The sequence below is a fragment of the Eublepharis macularius genome, chromosome 1 (assembly GCF_028583425.1).
Source record: "Eublepharis macularius isolate TG4126 chromosome 1, MPM_Emac_v1.0, whole genome shotgun sequence".
Taxonomy (NCBI): Eukaryota; Metazoa; Chordata; class Lepidosauria; order Squamata; family Eublepharidae; genus Eublepharis; species Eublepharis macularius.
Window position 1 is genome coordinate 254,774,083 of NC_072790.1, and position 17,470 is coordinate 254,791,552.

Here is a 17,470-nt window from a genome sequence, read left to right on the forward strand (position 1 = left end):
AGTCCAGATACATTCAGGGTCTATTAGTGCTGCTCTCTGCGGAGGCTAAAGAGAACCTGCACGTATCGGGATGCGGGACCACTGGCGGAGAAAGTGGACTGACAGACCTCCTCCCCTCCCCCATAATGCTGGAACTTGGGGCACCCAATGGAATTGTTGGGAAATAGGTCCTGTTCAGGCTAAAGCAACCTGGCCGGCGCGGCAGGTGCTCACATGCTCCAAGCCTCCAAGGAGGCCACCTCTGGGCATACTGGGCGGAAGAGACCTTCGTAATGATGCGCAGGGCCTCTCCGAGCATAGATCCCTCCTGAGCTTCTGCAGAAACTCCATTCTGGCCCAGGTTCTCAACAGACGACACGTCAAAAACACCACCGACGGAGGCAGGCAGAGACAGGAAGCCTGGTTTTTTAAAAAGGCATTCAGTTGCTTTTATTTCAAAGTAGCGAATCAGCACACTCCCCATCCCCTAGAAATTTCTAACTCAAGCACACGGGCCCTGCAGGTCGGCTGGGCTGAGTGGGACCATTTCTTTCAGAAATGTGGATCTTGACTCCCCTCCCACAAATTGCAGAGACGGCAAGCCGATGAGAACAAAATCTGGTTCTTAGCACCGAGGAAACCCAGCAGGCTGAGATCAGGCCAGAAGAGCAGAGCGGGTCGGCCAGCTACGGGCTGTGAGAAACAGACCGGAGAAACAGGCGTTAATATTCCGGAAAGAGTGTGGGGCTGCTCACGGCCCGCCAAGCAGGGGCGCTCTCCCGAGCAGAGCCGGCAAGCGAGCCAAGCCCGGCAGCCAAGTCTCTGGACAGTGAGGTCTTGGGCTGGGACTCCTGCAAGGCAGCTGGAAAGGCGCGTGCGGACGGAGCTGGGCAGGGACGGGGGCGCCTTTCCTGCTTTCCGCAGAGCAAGGTGCAGACTCCTCCCTAGCAGGGCAGCCCTCCCTCCCTCCCTCCCTCGCTGGCCCTACCTCTCCTTGTGGTCTCTGATCTCCTCCTCCTCCTCCTCCTCCTCCTCCAGGGCGGCGTTCCCCTTTCCCTCTGGCTTTGCTCCTGGCAGGTCCGAGGGCTCACTGTTCTGGCCCTTGCCCGCTTCAGAGAGACAGCTCTTCTGCGTCTCTGCCTCCTTAGGGGCATCTTCGCTTCTGGTCTTCTCCTCCGCCGCATCGTCCTCCTCCTCCACTTCCTTGGCACGTTTCGGGGAGGAGCCCTGGTGGGAACAAGTGCCAGGTCAGAGTGCCCCGTGCCCACGCCCAAACACTCCTCAGCTTTGGAAGTCTGGGGACATGAAAGCGGGGCCTGCCACATAAAGGCCGCTGCGGGGCCTGCTCCACTCAAGTTCATTTCCCCTTTGGCCAAATGATCCACCCCGCTGGGAGAGAAGCCGGGAAGGGGGAGGGCTGGGCACCCCTCCCCCCCTTTAGTTCTGTTAACGTGGGAGCAGAGCAGCCGCCAGCCAATCAAGGGAGAGAACAAGGGTCCCGCCTCGGAGTGACAAGGGTCCCGCCGAGGCCTCCCCCCCCACCCGCCCCCCCCGCTGAGGTTGCCTCCTGGCTCAGGTATTCAGAGGTTGGCTGCCTCCGAAGGTGGAGGATTCCCTTAGTCACCATGGCTAGTAGCCACTGATAGGCCGTGGATCTCTCTAATCCCCCTTTAAAGCTAGCTGTGCCTGTGGTGATCACCACACCCTGTAGCAATGACTTCCCCACTTCCATTACTCATTGACTGAAAAGTGTTTCCATCTGTCCTAAACACCAGCACGTCAAAGCCTGCTGGCTCAGGCCGGTAGTCCATCTAGGCCAGCCTCCTGTTTCACAAAGCAGCCAACCAGCTGCCCTGGAGAGCCAAAGGCGGGGCATGCAGGCCGAAGCCCCCCCAGGTACTGCCTCCCAGCTCTGGGGTTCAGGTTTGCTGCCCTGAATATGGAAGTTCCTTTAGCCATCATGGCTAGTAGGGGCCTGCAGTTCAGGTCCAAGATTTAGGGGGAAGAAATAACAACAACAACAACAACAACAACAACAACTAGAGGTCTCCGGCAGAAACTTGTATCAGCTTAGCAAGGCCAATCAATAATAACGTGACCTCTGCTTATAGCTGATTTGTGTTTCAGATAATTCAAACGATAATGATAACAACAACATTCGATTTATATACCGCCCTTCAGGACAACTTAATGCCCACTCAGAGCAGTTTACAAAGTATGTTATTATTACCCCTACAACAACAATCCCCCTGTGAGGTGGGTGAGGGTGAGAGAGCTCTGGAAGAGCTGCACCTGACCCAAGGTCACCCAGCTGGCTTCCAGTGGAGGAGTGGGGAATCAAACCCGGCTCTCCAGATTAGAGTCCTGCCGCTCTTAACCACGACACCAAACTGGCAGGGAGGGGCACGAGTGGCCCGCCCTCACAGGAGCTCTCCTTCTCTGGCCAAGGGGGGAGAGCCTTTTTCAAACGGTTTGCAAGACTTCAATAAGGAGGTGTGCCTTAGAGCAGCCTCCGTTTTGTGTGGTCTGGCCTGGCCTTGAGACTGAGAGATGGCTGCTGGCTCTCAGCTTTGGGGGTGGATTCCTGCCTGCCCTCTGCCTCCCTACTGCTGCTGCACCTGGAGAACTTCTGTTCTGGGCCATCTGCGCGGTTTGAGAGTCATAGACTCATGAATTTTTTCCTGTCTTTTGAAGGTGGGGGGTGGCCCGGTGTCTGTGGGGAACAGGGCTTGTGAAGGAAGGCAAGTTTTGTCTTTTGCTGTTGTGCTGGAGAGCTGTCTGAACTTTGGGGCTGGTGTTCTAGACAGTTGCTGTTCATTTATTTGCTGACTGTCCTGCCTGGCTTCTGTGAGTGACACTGGTTCTGTTGGACTAAGCTGCATGAGTGCCCCTTGCTTCAGTCTGGTCTGGGTGGAATGGAGGGGATTCTCTAGTTTGCTGCGGGTCCCCTGGCTTCCCTTTGGGATCCCATTCCCTGGCTTCAGTTTGGTTCTGTTGAGCTTGCCCACGGATGAGCTTGTGTTGGGAGTGTGCGCCAGGCCACTGGCATCCTTGCCGTCGTGTGTCTGTGCCCCAAGAGCCAGCCTGGGAACTTCCCTGTCAGGGGAACATTGGAGACTGGCTGGGCAGCTTGCTCAGGGGACACTGGGGTGGGGGTGGGGGGGGGCTTCAGTTTACTTCTCTTGGGCTTTCTGTGGGCTGAGCTTGCATTTCGGAATGTGTCAAGGCCTTGGCAGCCTTACACCGGAGTGTTTCTGCCCCGGGAGGCAGGTTTCCCCCCCTAATAGGAGCATAATGGCCAAACTGAAGAGAATTTCTCTGATAAAACCGAACCAAATGAGAGAATCTGTCCTGAATGCTGGGAATTCTGAACCGGGGGCAGGGGAGGCGGGGTTCCCAGATCCTGAATCTAGATTTGTCCACATTTTTTTGGTGTACGCCTCTAATGGCTAGCAGCCACCAACAGACCACGAATCTGTCAGTGAATCTGTCTAATCCCCTTTTAAAGCTACAATTTGAGTACTTGTTGAGTAAAGCGTCATCTGCCCTGAGTCTACTGCCTAGTGACTTTAATGGGTGCCCCCAAGCCCCCAGCTGTTGCTCTCGTTTGTACTTTTTCCAGCTCTGCAATATTCTTCTTGAGATATGACCACCAGTACTGTGCACAGTATTACCTAATGGGGTTGCTCCGGACCTCCATACAAGGGCATTCCAATACTGGCCATTTTATTTTCAACCATACTTAATTCAAATGTGGAGTTTTCCTTTTTCACTGCTGCCGCACACTTGAGTCAACATTCTCGTCAAAGCTTTCCACAACCCCAAGATCTCATTCAGTCTTGGTCTCAGCCAGTTCAGACCCCACCGGCATAAATTAGGATTTTTTGTCCCAGTATGCATCACCTTACATTTACCTAGGCTCAACTTGCCATGCTCTTGCCCACTCGCACCATTGGGGGAGATCTGCCTGCCCTGAAGGTCACCATCCTGTCTAGTTCCATGCCATCTGCAGACGTGGCCACTACACTATTCGTTCCCTGCTCCAGGCCAGTTATGAACCAATTAAACAGCCCCAGGCCCAGCCCCCGTGAGACCTGACTGCTGACTTCCGTCTGAACGGTCCGTTTATTCCTACTCTTTGCTTCCAGCCATTTAATCCACAAGAGCTGCTGAAACGACGCCAAAAGGTTGGTGCGGCAGGCCTTCCCTCAGCAGGCCTCGTTCCGCTCTGCGCTCAAGAATCCATCTTTAATGTGAGTTTCTACTAATTTGCCTGGGGCGGAGCTTTGGCTAACTGGGCTGTAATTCCCTGAATTGCCTCTAGACCCCTCCGCTTTTTGCCTCCACTTGACTCAATTCACCAGTCAACCTTCTCCCAAACAGCTACGGTTACCAGTCCCCCAGCGGGAGTGGGAGATCCCTTGCCCCCCCCCACGCCCCGCCACCACTCACCTGGCCAGTGGGGGGAGGAAAGCGCAGGGAAATGACACAGGAACTCCGAGCATTTCCTTGTTGTGCCAGGAACGACGTCATTCCTGGCATGTCAAGGAAGAGTTTGGAAGCAAGCTAAGCCCCCCCCCCTCTGGTTAGGGCTCCAGGGGACCTGGTAACCCTACACCAGCAATTCTGTGGATATATGCCCCATTCCCCCCCACCCACCCCCGTTTTCCTACCAGCTCCCCATCTTCCTTAGGTTTCCTGCTCCTCATGTGTTTGAAGAACTGCTTCTTGTTTGTGTTACTGTTTTTGGCCATCTGCTCCTCCAATTCTCTTCTTGCTTGGCTTATTGTGAACTGAGATCTATCTGGCCAGCCCCTGTGCCCCTTTCTGTTCACTTCATGGGGCCAAGGAAGCCTTTCTACCTGTTATGACTTCCGTTGACTTAGGCTGTCAACCAGGCCACCCCCGCCCATGCCCCGTGGCTCATGCCTCCTTGGGGCGCCGTTTGGTTTGACCTGCAGTGTTGGATGAGAAGCAACAGAGCTGAGCGCTGCACACACCTCTCCAGCCCCCCTCCCTAGTTACCTCCTCCTCTTCCTCCTCCTCTGCTTTCCTCTTGCGGCCCGCCTTCTCGTTCTTCTCCTTGGATTGCTCATCGATCACCAGGGTGCCCTCTTCATCGCTGCTGCCTTCGGGGCTGCCCTTCTTCTCTCTTGCGCCTTGTGGCTCCTGCTGGGCTTTCTCTGCCCCCTCTGAGGAGCCTTTCTTCGGTGTGGGCTGCAGATCCAAAGAGAGGGGGAGGGGATGGAGGAGGAGGAGGAGGCATTTCTTTGGCATGCTCACTAACATCTGGGCACGCCTCAGTTCCCCACAGAGTCTGCATTTAGAAGAGGCCACTGCTGGCTGGTGCAAGGAGGCCGTTTTCTGAAGCCCTGAAGGCTGCCATTCTGCCAGAGGTTTCAGGGCAGGGAGGATAGAGCCTGCGCAAGGAAGAGACCCCTGGGAGGAACTGGGCCCTTTCAACCAAGGCAGGAGCCGAGCGTGCCACAACTTAGCGAGCCATCACAGAGCGGCTAGGGTCATTTTAGGACAAAGACGTGAGAGAATAAGGGAGTGGCAGAGCCACCCAGAAAGGGGGACAGGCCTGGAGCCAAGACGCCCGGGTTCCAAAGGCAGCCAAGCCACGGATACATGCAGCAGCCCACACTCTCTCTCTGTAGCTTGATTTCCCACGTGCAATGTAAGAACGTTGTTGGTCTCCTTCGTGGAAGGAGCATATCAGGACGCAAAGCCCACCTGGTACCCCGAGGCCTTGACCGTTGGGTTGTTCTCGATTTCCCAGAGGCCTTCACTGAACCCCTTCCGCTTGTTGGCCTTGCCAAATTTCACCTTGCACTCTTCGTAGGGAAACAGGTCTTTGGGGCCCAAGAATGCTCTGCGGGAGAGAAAGAGCCACATGTGACAAGTGCCCGGCCCCCAGCCAAGACACCCACAAGCAGCTCCTCAGCTGGGCCTCTCCTGGAGTTAAGGTGGGGTGCGGTGCAGCGGTGGGCAGAGAGCACCCCCCATTCCCACATAGGCGCAGCTGGTGTGCTTGGAAAAGATAACACCTGCGTGGGAGAGACTGTGCCAAGAGGCTCAAAGGCAACCCAAGAGGGCTGGGGAACCACAGGGGAGTCAAAGCAACGTGAAGACGAGCAAAGCCATTTCCCATCTGGAGAAGAAGAATCCACCGCTGTGGGGCGAGCATACTTCTCGCTCTACAACGCTTTTGCACCGGCTGCAGCCCTGGCAGGAAGAGGAGCCGTTTGCCCTCTACCCGCACTGGTGGCCACCCAAGCAACACTCACGAGGGCGACACGTGCGGACTGCTCCCCTGCCCCTCCCCGCCCTCAGCCCAGTGTTTGTTGCTGAAAGAGAGGCCCCAGGACACACCCCGGGCTACTGGCACAAACCTGCCAGGATGTTTTGGCACTCTGCTGCCAGTCAGGGCCTAGAAAACCCCTGCTCAAATCATCTGCAGCCCACCCGCAGCCGGGCCAAAGGTGGACTTGCCCGCCTGCGGTGGGGCCACAGCTGCTTCTCTGGGTGGGTCTTCTTGGTGTGCAGCGTGGGCTGTGTTCTCCACCTGGGTGCGGGAGCCCGAAGAACACACGGCCACATCTCTCCCCATTCCGTCCCGCTCGGAAGCCAGGGCACCCTGCACGCCCCCCCCCACCTCCATCCTTACAGCCAGCCAGGACGCCGAGGGAGAGCCCGGCTCCTCCAGATCTGGTTCAACACACCAGCCACCCTCCCCCCCCCCCGAACTGGGCACCGGTGGCAACACACCGCGCCTCTACTCACGTCTCATGAGTCCCAAAGAAAAAGACTTGGTATTTATTGGAGGCTGACTTCACGGCTGATTCCGGCATCTCGTCGATCTGCACAAGAGGGAAAAAACAGCGACACCTTCAAGCGTGGCCAGAAGCTTCCACGGAACGCGCTCAAAGGACTCAGCCCGCTCCGCTCCTCTTGGAGTTCTCCTGAGCGGCAGCCCGGCACATTGTGCGTGGAGGGGCAGGGCAGAAAGAGACTCCAAGGGGCCCAAAGGCTGTTCTGGGGCAACCCTTGGCCTCTCTCTCTCATGCACACAAAGGTGCAGCATGCACCATCTCCCTGGCCAACCAGTGACATGTGGGCAGCTGGGGCGGGGGGCTCCTGCACACATGGAAGGTGCACTGAGCAGAGGCCTGACCTGCATCCCCTCCCCCAAAAGGCAAGAGGCCAGGGTGCGCCTCCCCTCAACAAACCAGACACCCCCCCCCCCAGTAGCCATGAGGCAGGCTTGTGGGGCTCCAGGGCACACCATTTCCCCAGGCAACCAGCCTAGCAACAAACTAAACTGGGAGCAGGAATCACAGCCAGGGCATAGTGGCTTTCCCGGGCAACGGCAAGCTTGTCTAGACTGCCGAAACAAGTCTAGCTCAGCACATTTAAAGAAAACAACAAAGCATGAGTGGCAGCCGCAAGAGCACGGAACGAGCACATGAGCCCCCAACAATCCCAGCTGGGTTTGCTCCTCCGCCTCTCGCTAATCACCCAAGGTGCTGGACGACAGACAGGCAAGACCGCTCTTCCCTTCCACACCCGCGAGCGAGCGAGCGAGCGTGTAAAGACCCTCTCAATGAGTCCCAGAGGCCCATTTAAAATCAATCACAGACTCAGGACAGCGCTCCTTGGGCCCTTGGACTGCTGGTCATCCACCAACTTCTTAAAAAAGAACACGACCGGAGAAGAAGGATGCAGCCAGTTATCACCGGCCTCTTATCTGCCCTCACAGCAACTCCAGGCCTTTCCAGATACCTCACCCACCCGAGACCCGAGACCCCTTTCGGTCCGGTTTCAGGCCTGGCTAGGCTATGGGATGGGGGCAGCGTGGGTGGACTCAGCGGATGACCTCCATCTAAAGCAGCAGCAGCCATGGGCTGTGCCTGTCTGCCGTTCCACACCATCTTGCTGAGATGTTTAGAGGCAGATATAGGAATTAAAGGATGCATTTTGGATTGATTTAAACCACTCCTTAGAGGCAGGACTGAAGGCCTTGAGGTTAGAGGCCCCGTCAGTGTGGGGTTTCCCCTGCGAGGTTCCACAGGGCCCAGTCCTATCCCCTATGCAATTCTACAGCTCTATAAACCCCTTAGGAGAAATCGCCCATGGTTTTGGAGTAGGGCACGATCAATATGCTGCTGACACCCAGCTGTATTTCTTTATCCCGGCAACGTGGTGGCGCTGCACGGGTCCAGAATCAGTGTCTGGCTGCTGTGGCTCAATGAAGGACTCACCAGCGGAAATATAATTCTAGCAAGATGGGGTCACAACGGCCGGGCTCTGAGGGACGGCGGTGCTTCCCACTTCTGAAAGAGCAGAGCTGATGCTGGGTTAGAGGCCAGTCACAGGGCGCTCAGCCAGTGCCAGGATAAGCTCCCACCCTCGATGGCGGGGCACAGGAACAAACAAGGAAAGCGGATCAATCCCAGAGGTCTGCCTGAAAGGGGCAGGGATGCCCGGTAGATTGTGACAGCTCTTCTAAGGGCTTGTGTGATGTTGGCCACATAGTCCCACTGCCAGAGACGCACGCCAGGCAGTTCAAGAAGAGCTGCCAGTTCACGGGGCACAGCTCAGGAGCACCCCTCCCAGCCTCCCCCACCCCACCCACTAGCCAGCAGGCGATCCTGCTGAGGCTTTTGACACTTCCCTCTCCCATGAATGATTTCTGTGCTCCAGGAGGATCAGAGCGGCCCACCAAGAGGGCAGGAGGCATTGCCTGGAAGCTGCAGCCACACTGGGAGAGGCCTGGGTTGGATCCTGCAGATGTGTCCTGCTAATGGCAGAACTTTCCCCAGGGGAAAGGGGCCGTGTTCCGGATGACGGCGCTGCCGTGAGAAGGACAGACCCACCGGGTCCAATCCACAGGGTCTGCTCACCCTCCTGCAACTGCAGGGTGAACTTAGGGCAGCCCGCTGAGATGGTGCTGCAAAGGAAGGGGAGGCAGGCCTGCTTATCAGCAGCTATTAACCCACTGGGGCTCCTTCCGCAGAGGAGGGCAGGGGCCCCAGGAGGAAGCTGCGTTCCAGGCGCCAACAGACTGACTGGCGGGCAGCACTCTCATCCTCTTGGGGCTCGGATCTGGTTTCCGGTTAGGGTTTTGCAAGGCTGCCCTTGAGACCCACGTGGGAAAACCGGGCCGTTGGAGGGATCCCGCCTGCTCCTGCCGCCCGCCCGGGGCTGCTTCCGCCTGATTGGGGCACTAGCGAGGAGGCGGCCTGCGTGTGCTGAGTCACGGCTGCTCCCGCTCAGGTTTCCTTACAGAGGGAGGCAGGCGGCCGATGTCACACAAAGTATTATGGTCCAGGCTCTGATCTTGCGACACGCAGGCTGGGAGGGCACCAGCGGCCTTTGTCCTGCTGCAACAGTCTTGGGAATTTTGCAAACTGTACCGGCCTGGGTGGGGTGGGAGGGGGGTGGCTCTTCACCTGTCACCGTGCAAGCACCAGGGGCACTCGCTGTGGGAAGAAGAGGCACGTGGTCACACATTAGAAAGTGTTGGCAAACAACCTCCTTCCACTGGAGTATACAAAAGTGGGCTGTGACTCATCAAAGCTCATATAGAAATAGATGTGGTTACTCTTTAAGGTGCCCCTGGGCGCAGGTTTTATTTTTCAGAACAACTTAAGTAGAGCTGGGTGGCTCAGCTGCCTCCCCCCCCCCCGGCCAGAGCCCAGAAGGGTGGCACAGGCACCGCCCCGCCCCCCCAATCGACCTTGGACAGCTACAGGGATCTGCCCCGCTGCCCCCTTGGAACTACACCCCACACGGGGGTCTCCGCCTCTTGGGGCTTGCAGCAGACAAGGGTGGGGGCCAGAAACGCAGCGGCAAGCAGCGGCAAGCCCCTCCCCAGCATCCTTCTGTGCTGCCACATTATGGGCCAGGGCCACAGCGACACTGCTGGCCAGGAGCTGGCTTTCTAGGAATCCCTGCAGACAGATCACCTGCAGGGGCATGTGGGAATCCTGCCCCCCCCCACGGAAAATTTGGGGATTATATTATCCGCATCCAACCCTTTCCTCTCCTCCCCCTTCCGTTTGGGTCCCTGCCCCAAAGGCCTCCTGTGCTCCCTGCTCTGGGCAACCTGGAAAACCAGACCTGGATCCAGGGCTTCTTTTATTTATTTAAAGCGTCTCTTAGCTGCCTTTCCTCCAGAGGTGGCCAAAGGGTTTTCTTGGTCCGGGGGGGGGGGTGCTAAGTTCAGTTGGCGCTGCACAGAGGGGCATTTGAAATGGCTGCCCCGGCCTTTCCAGGGCGTGTGGTACAAAGGGCGCAGTGGAGAGAGGACAGTTTGGGCTCTGGGAGAAGAACCGACACCTGGCTGGGCCCCGCTGGAGAGGGGCAGAAAGCGAGTCAGGGCAGCGGTCTCAGTGGGGCTTCAGACCCTGTACTCAGACTGTCCCCTCACTGGGGCCAGCAACCCCACGGAGCCTCCGTCCCACTTGCTTTCCCCCCATCTCCTCTGCTCCCTCCTGCAGATCCTGGGTGTTTGGGCTCAGGGACAGCAGGGCACGGTTTAACTGCACATACCGCTTGCTAGCGGATGTCAAAAGGGCTCCTCATCCCGGAGCTTGCCTGTCAGTGGCAGCCAATGGGCTGGCATGGAATTCCTGCACAAGGAAATTGTTTGACACCTGGGACTCCTTGGTGCTTTGTGAGCAAGAGCCAGTGGAAGAGCAAAAACACCAAGCAGCTGAGCACGTAGCTCATGCCCACTGCCCGGCGTGCCCCTGAGATCCTGACGGAGAGCTCCAGAGCAGCCCTGATCCTCTTCCCAGGGCTGGTGGGCACAATTAACAGTTAAAAGCACACCAGGAGACCAGACTGCAGGAGCTGGGTGGAAAGGAAAGCACCAAGAAAAGGGTAACGCATCCCCACCGACCGACAGCCGGCCAACCTGTTAGGCATGCCCACAGGCCAAGGCAGAGCCCGGGGACTGGGAAACAGGCCCTTCCACAGGAGACACAGTGTCAAGGCACACGCTCTCACACGCAGCATCCCCCCCCCCACACACACACGAGCCGCGGACAGCCGGACAGGGCAGGAACTCAACCCACAAAGAGCAAGAGAAACCTCAGTGGCCAGGCGCTTGCACAACCCGGGCTCCGGGAAGGCAGGCTGGCCGGCTCTGCAACAGACAGCCTTTGAAAAGGGGGGACTGGACAACTCTCTTCCCCAAATCACTCACATGGACCAGAGGCACCTTTCCAGGGCAGGAGCGCGCACACGCACGCACACGCGCACCCCCCCCCATAGGTTTTCCTCTATTCTCTCCACCAGTCAGTGTGTGACAAGAAGGGCAGGAAATGCCCAGGAATGGGCAATCCCACAAATGGCTCCAGCCAGCCCCAAAGCTGCTGCAGGTGGTTGCCCTGGGGAGGAGGGAGGGAGGGAGGGAGGGAGAGGGGTCTGCGACAAGCCTCCGTGCAGCCCTGGAGGCGGGTGAGCTTTAATGCACTGAAAGGGGAGATCTCCCTGAGGGAGAGGGAGGCAGCTGGTATCCCACAACCAAAGCACAGCACCCATCACCCCCCCACCCCACCCCCCAGAGCACAAGGGGGCCTCCATGTAACCGGAACCCAAACCCTTTATGCTCGGAGGAAACCACAAAGCTTCAACGGGGACAGCTCCCCAGCAAGGGACCAGGTCCCAGCCAAACCCTTCTGGGGGCATTAAGGGGAGGGGAAACAGGCAAGCTCCCAGATCGCAGCCCAGGCAGCTGCGACGGCCCCACAAGCGAGAGAGGGGGTGGAGGGGCCAGGCCCCAGCCTCTCCCTCTTGCACCTGGCTGGTCTGAAGAGACAAAGAGAGTCCCCTGCCCCATCCGAAAAAGAAGGCGCCGAGGAAGAAAAAAACACTTCAGGAAATTCCAGCTTGACCAGCAACCTGCTTGGTCGCAGTGACCGTCCTCCCCACACGGCCCAGTTTAATTCCAGTTTTGCCTGGTGCTTCAACTGAGACAACTGCAGCAGACATGGAAGCAAAGAGCCCAGACAAGCCTCCTCTTCAAGCGCCCACGTCCACGCCAACTCTCCTACGTGAAGCTGCTCGCGTGTGGGAGCTGGAGCCCCCCCTCCCCCCACCAGAGGGGTTCATTTGCTAAAACTCCGTTTGCCTGTTGTTCCAGGACGGCCAGGCCACGGCAGGGCCTGCTGCCGCCACGGCACCAGGGGAAACGCCTAGCTCGAGCACCACTCCTGCCGCCCACTTCGCGGCAGGCACTCAAAGGTGGAACAAACCAGCGGCCCCATGCACCCCCTGAATGCGGCAGCAGAGAGGAAGCCTCGCACAGTGAGCAACCAGGCCACAGGTCGTATCCCGTCCCACACCTCCCAGGTAGGTGGCCAGGCTGGTGTGCAGCAGAACAGCAGGATTGGGTCCAGTGGCACCTGAGAGACCAACAAGCCGTTCCGGGTACAAGCTTTAGAGAATCAGAGCTCCCTACTTCAGAGCAACCCTACGCAGCTCAACGGAGAAGTCAGTCCCACGGGATTCCTCGTGGCTTCCTCCCAGGCAAGCTCTCTCAGGGCCACAGCCTCAGTCTTCAAGTAAGCAATTGCCCTCAATGGCTGGCAGGGATGTGGGGGCCTACAGGGTACAGTCTTACCCCTACGCTCTCTGAACTTTACACAAAGGCCTTAGTTAGGACAAATCAGTCGCAGCACGGGAAGGGGATGCCATCAATAGGTTCCCTCCCTATGTCCCTCCACGGCAGCGTTGCTCATCTGAACAGGGTCTCCTGCAGGTGCCAGCCTTCTTCACATGGGCAAAATCAACAGCAGCCCGTACATGGGCTTGCTCTGTGGTGGCCCCCACCCTGCGGAACGGCCTGCCTGAGGAGGTCAAGAGAGCCCCCACCCTCCTGGCTTTCCACAAAGGATGCAAAACCGAATTATTCAAAAAGGCTTTTCACTCAGGAGGGCTGTATTGTAGGGAGGGGTCTCAGATGCTTCGTTAATGAGTTAGGGACCATACACTTCACCACTATGTTGCCTCATGTACTATCGGTGCTTCTATGCTTCATGTTGTCTAATGTCAGTCCTAGAACGGCTTATGTTCTGTTTCAGATCTCTTCAACTCTGTATTGGATCCTTGCTAACACTATGTCGTTGTAAATTTGTGTTTATTTACCCTATGGCACTGCTTATGGAAATGTCCCTGATGACACCCAGTTCTCTATCTTCTCATCCAAATTTCCTGGCAAGATGGTTCGGGGAACAAACTGAAACTGAATCCTGACAAGGTGACGGTAATGCTCGTTGGGAAGGCTGAGGCCTTGAAGGACATCATGCATCTCACCTGCAGTGGGATTCAGCTGATGCTGGCTGACTTGGTTAAGCACCTAAGGGTAATACTGGGCCCAAGATTACTGCTGGAGAAGCAAGTAAATGCAACTGCAAAAACCCACTTCCTTCCAATTGTTTCCAGCCTGGAAGATGGCCTCCTACCTTGACTAAGGCAATCTAGCCACCCAGATCTATGCCATGGTTAACACTGAGATTAGGTTATCATAACGCACTCTACAAGGTACACTCTACAAATACCCATGAAGTCAAGCCAGAGGCTTCGGACAGAACAGAATGTCACAGCTTGGTTATTATCACAAGCTAGGTGGAGGATGCATATTACAGCCTTTCTACAGTCCCTCCATTGGCTGCCAATCAGTTACCAGACTCGATTTAAGGTTTTGGGTATCACATAAAAAGCCCTTCATGGCCTTGGTCCCCTATGCTCTGCCATGAAAACTTTGCTCATGTGAGCAGAGCCTTCTCTGTTATGGCCCCCACTTGAATGGCCTGCTCGACAACATCAAGAAGTCACCCAAGCTTCTGTCTTTCTGAAAACGATGTAAAACAAAATTGTTGAGGAAGGCATTTTTATAGGGCAATAGGGCGTAATACAATTCAAGAATGTGCTTTAATTAAGGGAACGGGACACTTATCTGTTTGCCATATGTATTATCTTGAACTCACTATATTAGTTTTCTCCCTATGCAATTCCATGTTTTGGCATCGTTAACACAGCACGGCTAATATTTATTTTTTGTTTTCAGATTTCTGTAACTCTAATTATACTATATTACTTATTAAATGTTTCATCATATTGTTTGCACTGATTTACATTGTTTAATCCAGCTTCAGTCTTTATAAACTTGGATTTATTTACCCTATACTTAGCATTCTTTATGGAAATGTCCTTGATATTGATTGCACTAATCTCACACTATGTAATCCACCTTGAGTCTCAGTGAGAAAGGCGGACTATAAATGACAAATAAAATGACAGAGGCAGGCTATAAATAATGCAAATAAATAATTAATATAAATATGTAAATATGGTCATGTTAGAGCTAAATGTGGGATATGAAGCATAGACAAACCCCATTGCTTACACACAGTGTCTTTGCCTCCTTTGCTAACGTGTTTAAATGTTTAAATTATTTAAACTTGAATGGGAAAATATTCCATTTCGAATTTCCCCAGAAAACCCACTTCACTCATGGCCAGTCACGCAGCTAACAAGAGCCAAACAGAAACGTTTCCTTTCTCTCTGGCTCCCCTAAACACACAAATTCAGCAATGAAAAGCTTCACAGGGCTGGCAAATATAAAAGCTTCCTTTCCATGCAAACTTACCCATGGCGTGGTGAGAGTGGCCGGTTAAACACGCCTGCCCATTTAACCCTTTCTCTCTTGGTGCTTTAAAAAATGCCTTCTGCCTCCATTCTTGGGAATCTTTAAACGCGCCACAGAACAAGAGAACAGAGGGCTCTACCCCAAAGCAATGCTGCCTGGGCCCCAGTGCCCCCCCCCCCGCCAGTGGACAGGGCCCCCCAGCCATGTTGACCTGTGGCCACTTCTGGAATTCTGACAACAGGGACTGGGCGCTGTCACAAATTTGCAGTCATTGGGGGGGGGGGCGCTTTGAGCAGTTGCAACCTCAGTGCCCTCCTATGCTGGAGGCAGCCGTTTGCCAGATAGGGGTCCCTGCAGACACCACGGTGGCATTGGCTGGGCTCTTCTGAAACACCTCCTGCTACGGTAAGGGAAGCTTTGAAACAGGCACCCACAAACAGATGCGGCAGCTGGCACTGGCGGTAATGAAAAAGGGCCAGAGACCCCACCTGAGTGATACATCCCAAGGGACGGCGCCTAAGCCAGGGAAAGACAAGGCTGAGAATACCCTCCTTCAATTCCACCTTCAGGGCAGGTGTGTGAAGCCAGAGCTCTGGCCACTCCTTCCCTGCACAGACAGCCAAAGCGGCATCTGTTACGATCCTACTTTTCTTTGTGCCAAAGCCAAGTGGCTCTTTTAAAAAAGAAGTTGAATATTTTGTAAAAGCTACTTTTAACAGCTGTCTGATGGATCTGAGCCAGTGAAATGTAGTGGTTAAGAGTATGGGCCTAGAATCTGGGTGACCTGGGTTCAAATCCCCTGCTTTGCCATGGAAACTCGCTGGGTGACCTCAGACCAGTCGCACGTGCCCAGCCTAACCTACCTCACAGGGTTGTTGTGAGGATAAAATAGAGGACAGAACGACGATGGAAGCTGCTGTGGGTCCCCACAGAGAAGAAAAGTGGGGTGTAAATAAAAACAAGTAAGAAAGTACATTCCCTGGTGCGTAACAACTGCAGAGAGGCCCATGGTCGGCGAGTACCTGCCAGTGAGGTGGCTATCAAGTACACAACTTTTGCTAGCCAGTCCAGTCACACAAACTAAAGCAAGGGGTTTAAAGTCCGGCAGGGCAGCCACAACCTTGCTGCTGCATTGCTTGGAGGAGGATCTTGCTCGACTGTTCTGCCAGTTCGGCACGGAACTAACACCCCTCATGGCCCAGGTTCAACCGCTGCCACCCAGCAAAGGGCCTTTCTTGTGACTGTGTGGCGTTTCCAGAAAAATTAAAATTGGAAAACTTTCCAGCACCCTTTTAACAAAGTGCGATCCTGGGGATAAACCACCTGAAAAACATTAACTGCAGTTCTGAAACGGCCAGGCATGCCCAAGATTGCATTGGCAACGGAATCTATTCACCAACATTAATTTTATGGAAAATTTAAATCTCTGGAAATGGAGAACTTTTTTGCAGAGAAACAAAGCACTAGTAAACTTTCTACCCCACATCTCTGCCTTCTGGCAGGCCAACTGAAAACTGCCCGACTTTTAACAAAAAGGACCATTCACTTATCGCGCATATACCATCTTTGCTCCCGCCTCTGACAGAAAAACTGGAAATTTCAGGGGGGGGGGGGTACTGAAAAGAACTCCCGTGGGGCATTTCCTCTTTTAGAAGAAGCGAAATGCTTCTCGAGAGGAGGTGGGCCTGCTCTAGACCTGCACGGCTCTCGCAGGCAGGATGCTTCGCCGCACCTGGAGGGATCCCCGTGCAGGGCTTCCCCCGTCTCACACCTGCGGCCGCCTTTTTGACCCGGCTCTTCCCCTGCGGCTGACCGTCCCCCTGCTCCTTCAAAGCAGCACGGCACCGAGGCCCGCCCGGGGGCTGGGCCACAGGCAGGGGGGTGGGGGTGGGGGTGGGGGGTGCAGAAACGAGGCTCCGACGCTCGCGGCCAACGGGGCTCCCCCGCCCCCGCCGCCGCCCCCAGTGCACGAGGGGCCAACCGGCCCCCAGCTGTGCAGACGCGGCCGCGGGCCTTCCCCCCAAACAAAGCGCACGCAGCGGGCCCTTTGCCGCCAACTTCGGGCGCCCCGTCCCACTCCCGCTTCCTCCCACTTTGCTGGCGGCAGAAACTAAGGCGGGCGCGAAGGGAGCCGCTCGCCGCCTTCGCTCCAGGCCGGAGCACCGTTGCGACGCCGCCTGCCGAAGACAAAAGGCGCCTGGCGACGCCTGAATCCGGCAAACGGGCCCCGGGCCCCGCAGGCGGAGCGACCCGGGCAGGGCCGGGCCGGCCAAGGCGCCCCCGGGGGCTCGGGAAGGGGAAGCGGCCCAGGCCGCGAGCCGGAGCCCCCTTTCCCCCCTCCCTCGCAGCCGCAGCAGCAGCCCAGGCCCCGTCCCCGTCCCCGTCCGCCGCCTCCTCCCCGCCCAGGCAGCCCCGCGGCCTGCCCGCCTCCCCGCGCTGCCTCCCGCGCTGCCGCCTCAGCGGGGCCGGAGACTCACCCGGGCGGGCCAGTGCGGGTAGCCCTTCATCTTGGCGAAGACCAGGTCGCCGCACTGGTACTCGCGCGGCCGGTGCGAGCGCGACATGGCGGCGGGCCTCGGCGGCGCTCCCCGGAGGCGGCGGCGGCGGCAGCGGCGCGGCTCCTCCGGCTTCCACAGGCGGCCGCAGCCCTGCGCAGCGCTCCGCCCGCCTCGCCTAACCCCGCCCCTCCCGCCAGCGCCCCCTGCCGGCGGGCGGGCGCAGCACCGCCGCCGCCTCGCCCCTCCCCTCCCGCCTGACGCGCCCGCGGGGGGCGGGGGAAGGGGCCTTGCGCGGGCGGCGGCCGGGCGGGGAGCCTCCAGCTGCGCCCGC

The 17,470-nt window shown here is 56.8% G+C and overlaps 1 protein-coding gene across 2 annotated transcripts; it reads right to left on the bottom strand.

Annotated features, from left to right (window-relative positions):
- Positions 1 to 403: 403 nt before the first annotated feature.
- On the bottom strand, positions 404 to 17,302 carry HDGF (heparin binding growth factor). Of its 2 annotated transcripts, none has more exons than XM_054999361.1 (6): positions 17,119 to 17,302; positions 6,766 to 6,842; positions 5,716 to 5,854; positions 5,005 to 5,196; positions 968 to 1,206; positions 404 to 672 (listed from the first exon to the last, which is right to left on the bottom strand). In XM_054999361.1, the coding sequence occupies exons 1-6, from the start codon at positions 17,203 to 17,205 to the stop codon at positions 666 to 668; spliced, it is 741 nt and encodes a 246-aa protein (XP_054855336.1). In that variant the 5' UTR covers positions 17,206 to 17,302; the 3' UTR covers positions 404 to 665. The 2 variants fall into 2 exon arrangements, with proteins under 2 accessions (XP_054855336.1, XP_054855345.1); XM_054999370.1 differs by lacking the exon at positions 17,119 to 17,302 and adding an exon at positions 9,269 to 9,366.
- Between the last annotated feature and the right edge of the window lie 168 nt (positions 17,303 to 17,470).

What these genes read in the sequence shown, in the direction of transcription:
- HDGF (XM_054999361.1), bottom strand. Translation starts at nt 17,205, where the DNA reads ATGTCGCGCTCGCACCGGCCGCGCGAGTACCAGTGCGGCGACCTGGTC. An exon ending in TCAAGGCCTCGGGGTACCAG is followed by an intron (nt 5,197 to 5,715) that starts GTGGGCTTTGCG and finishes TTGGATCTGCAG; the next exon opens with CCCACACCGAAGAAAGGCTC. An exon ending in AGGAGGAGGAAGAGGAGGAG is followed by an intron (nt 1,207 to 5,004) that starts GTAACTAGGGAG and finishes TGTTCCCACCAG; the next exon opens with GGCTCCTCCCCGAAACGTGC.